The sequence below is a fragment of the Dipodomys ordii genome, unplaced genomic scaffold, assembly GCF_000151885.1.
Source record: "Dipodomys ordii isolate 6190 unplaced genomic scaffold, Dord_2.0 Scaffold38, whole genome shotgun sequence".
NCBI lineage: Eukaryota > Metazoa > Chordata > Mammalia > Rodentia > Heteromyidae > Dipodomys > Dipodomys ordii.
Window position 1 is genome coordinate 1,561,540 of NW_012267254.1, and position 861 is coordinate 1,562,400.

The 861-nt window shown below is 65.9% G+C and overlaps 1 protein-coding gene across 1 annotated transcript; it reads left to right on the forward strand.

Annotated features, from left to right (window-relative positions):
- The first annotated feature begins 340 nt into the window (after window positions 1-340).
- Window positions 341-852, forward strand: Fam127c (family with sequence similarity 127, member C). The gene has a single exon (XM_013018108.1). It carries the CDS (start codon window positions 426-428, stop codon window positions 765-767), a length of 342 nt encoding a protein of 113 aa, XP_012873562.1. The 5' UTR covers window positions 341-425; the 3' UTR covers window positions 768-852.
- Window positions 853-861: the final 9 nt, after the last annotated feature.

Sequence of the window (861 nt, forward strand, 5' to 3'; positions counted from 1 at the left end):
GAATGTCCCTCTGCAAGGGAAGCAGGCTTCTCCATCACGAAATATTCAACCCACCCAAAGTCCCCTCCAGCCACTAGCCTTTCCACAACTTGAAACCTAAGGCCCCGCCCCTTCAGCTTCATGACCCCACCAATCGGAGAATGTGACATTCACCCCACAGTTTCTTACTCAGCCTGGGCCCAGTGACACGCCTGCGCACGAGCCATTTCTAAGTCCAGTGGAAGAACCACGCGCCCGTGCGCGCGCGCAGGAGCTCTGCCCGTGGGCACGCCCACACACGGACAAGCCATTGAGTTCCCGCGCACGGCCCCGCCTCCGCGAGGACGCACTTCCGGCGACGGCTGGGCTCTGACACCCGCACAGCCAGCGAAGCCCAGCAAAGCCCAGCGAAGCCCAGCTGAGCGCGGCGGAACGAGCCTGAAGCCATGGAGGGTCGGGTGCAGCTGATGAAGGCCTTCATGGCCTGGCCCATCCGGCGCTCGGCGCGGCGCTGGAAGAACCCCATCCCCTTTCCCGAGATGTTTGACGGCGACACGGACCGGCTGCCCGAGTTCATCGTGCAGACGGGCTCCTACATGTTCGTGGACGACAAGACCTTCTCCAGCGACGCCCTGAAGGTGACGTTCCTCATCACCCGCCTCAAGGGCCCGGCCCTGCAGTGGGTCATCCCCTACATCGAGAAGGACAGCCCCCTGCTCAGCGATTACCGGGGCTTCCTGGCCGAGATGAAGCGGGTGTTCGGCTGGGAGGAGGACGAGGACTTCTAGGCGGCCAGAGCCTGGGGCCCGGGGCGGGTGCTCCGGGGAGGGGGGGCTGCGCGCCGCCAGGGTGGCCACGGGCGCTGTCCGGCCGCGCCTCGGG

Coding starts and splice junctions, on each gene's coding strand:
- Fam127c (XM_013018108.1), top strand. CDS start 426: ATGGAGGGTCGGGTGCAGCTGATGAAGGCCTTCATGGCCTGGCCCATC.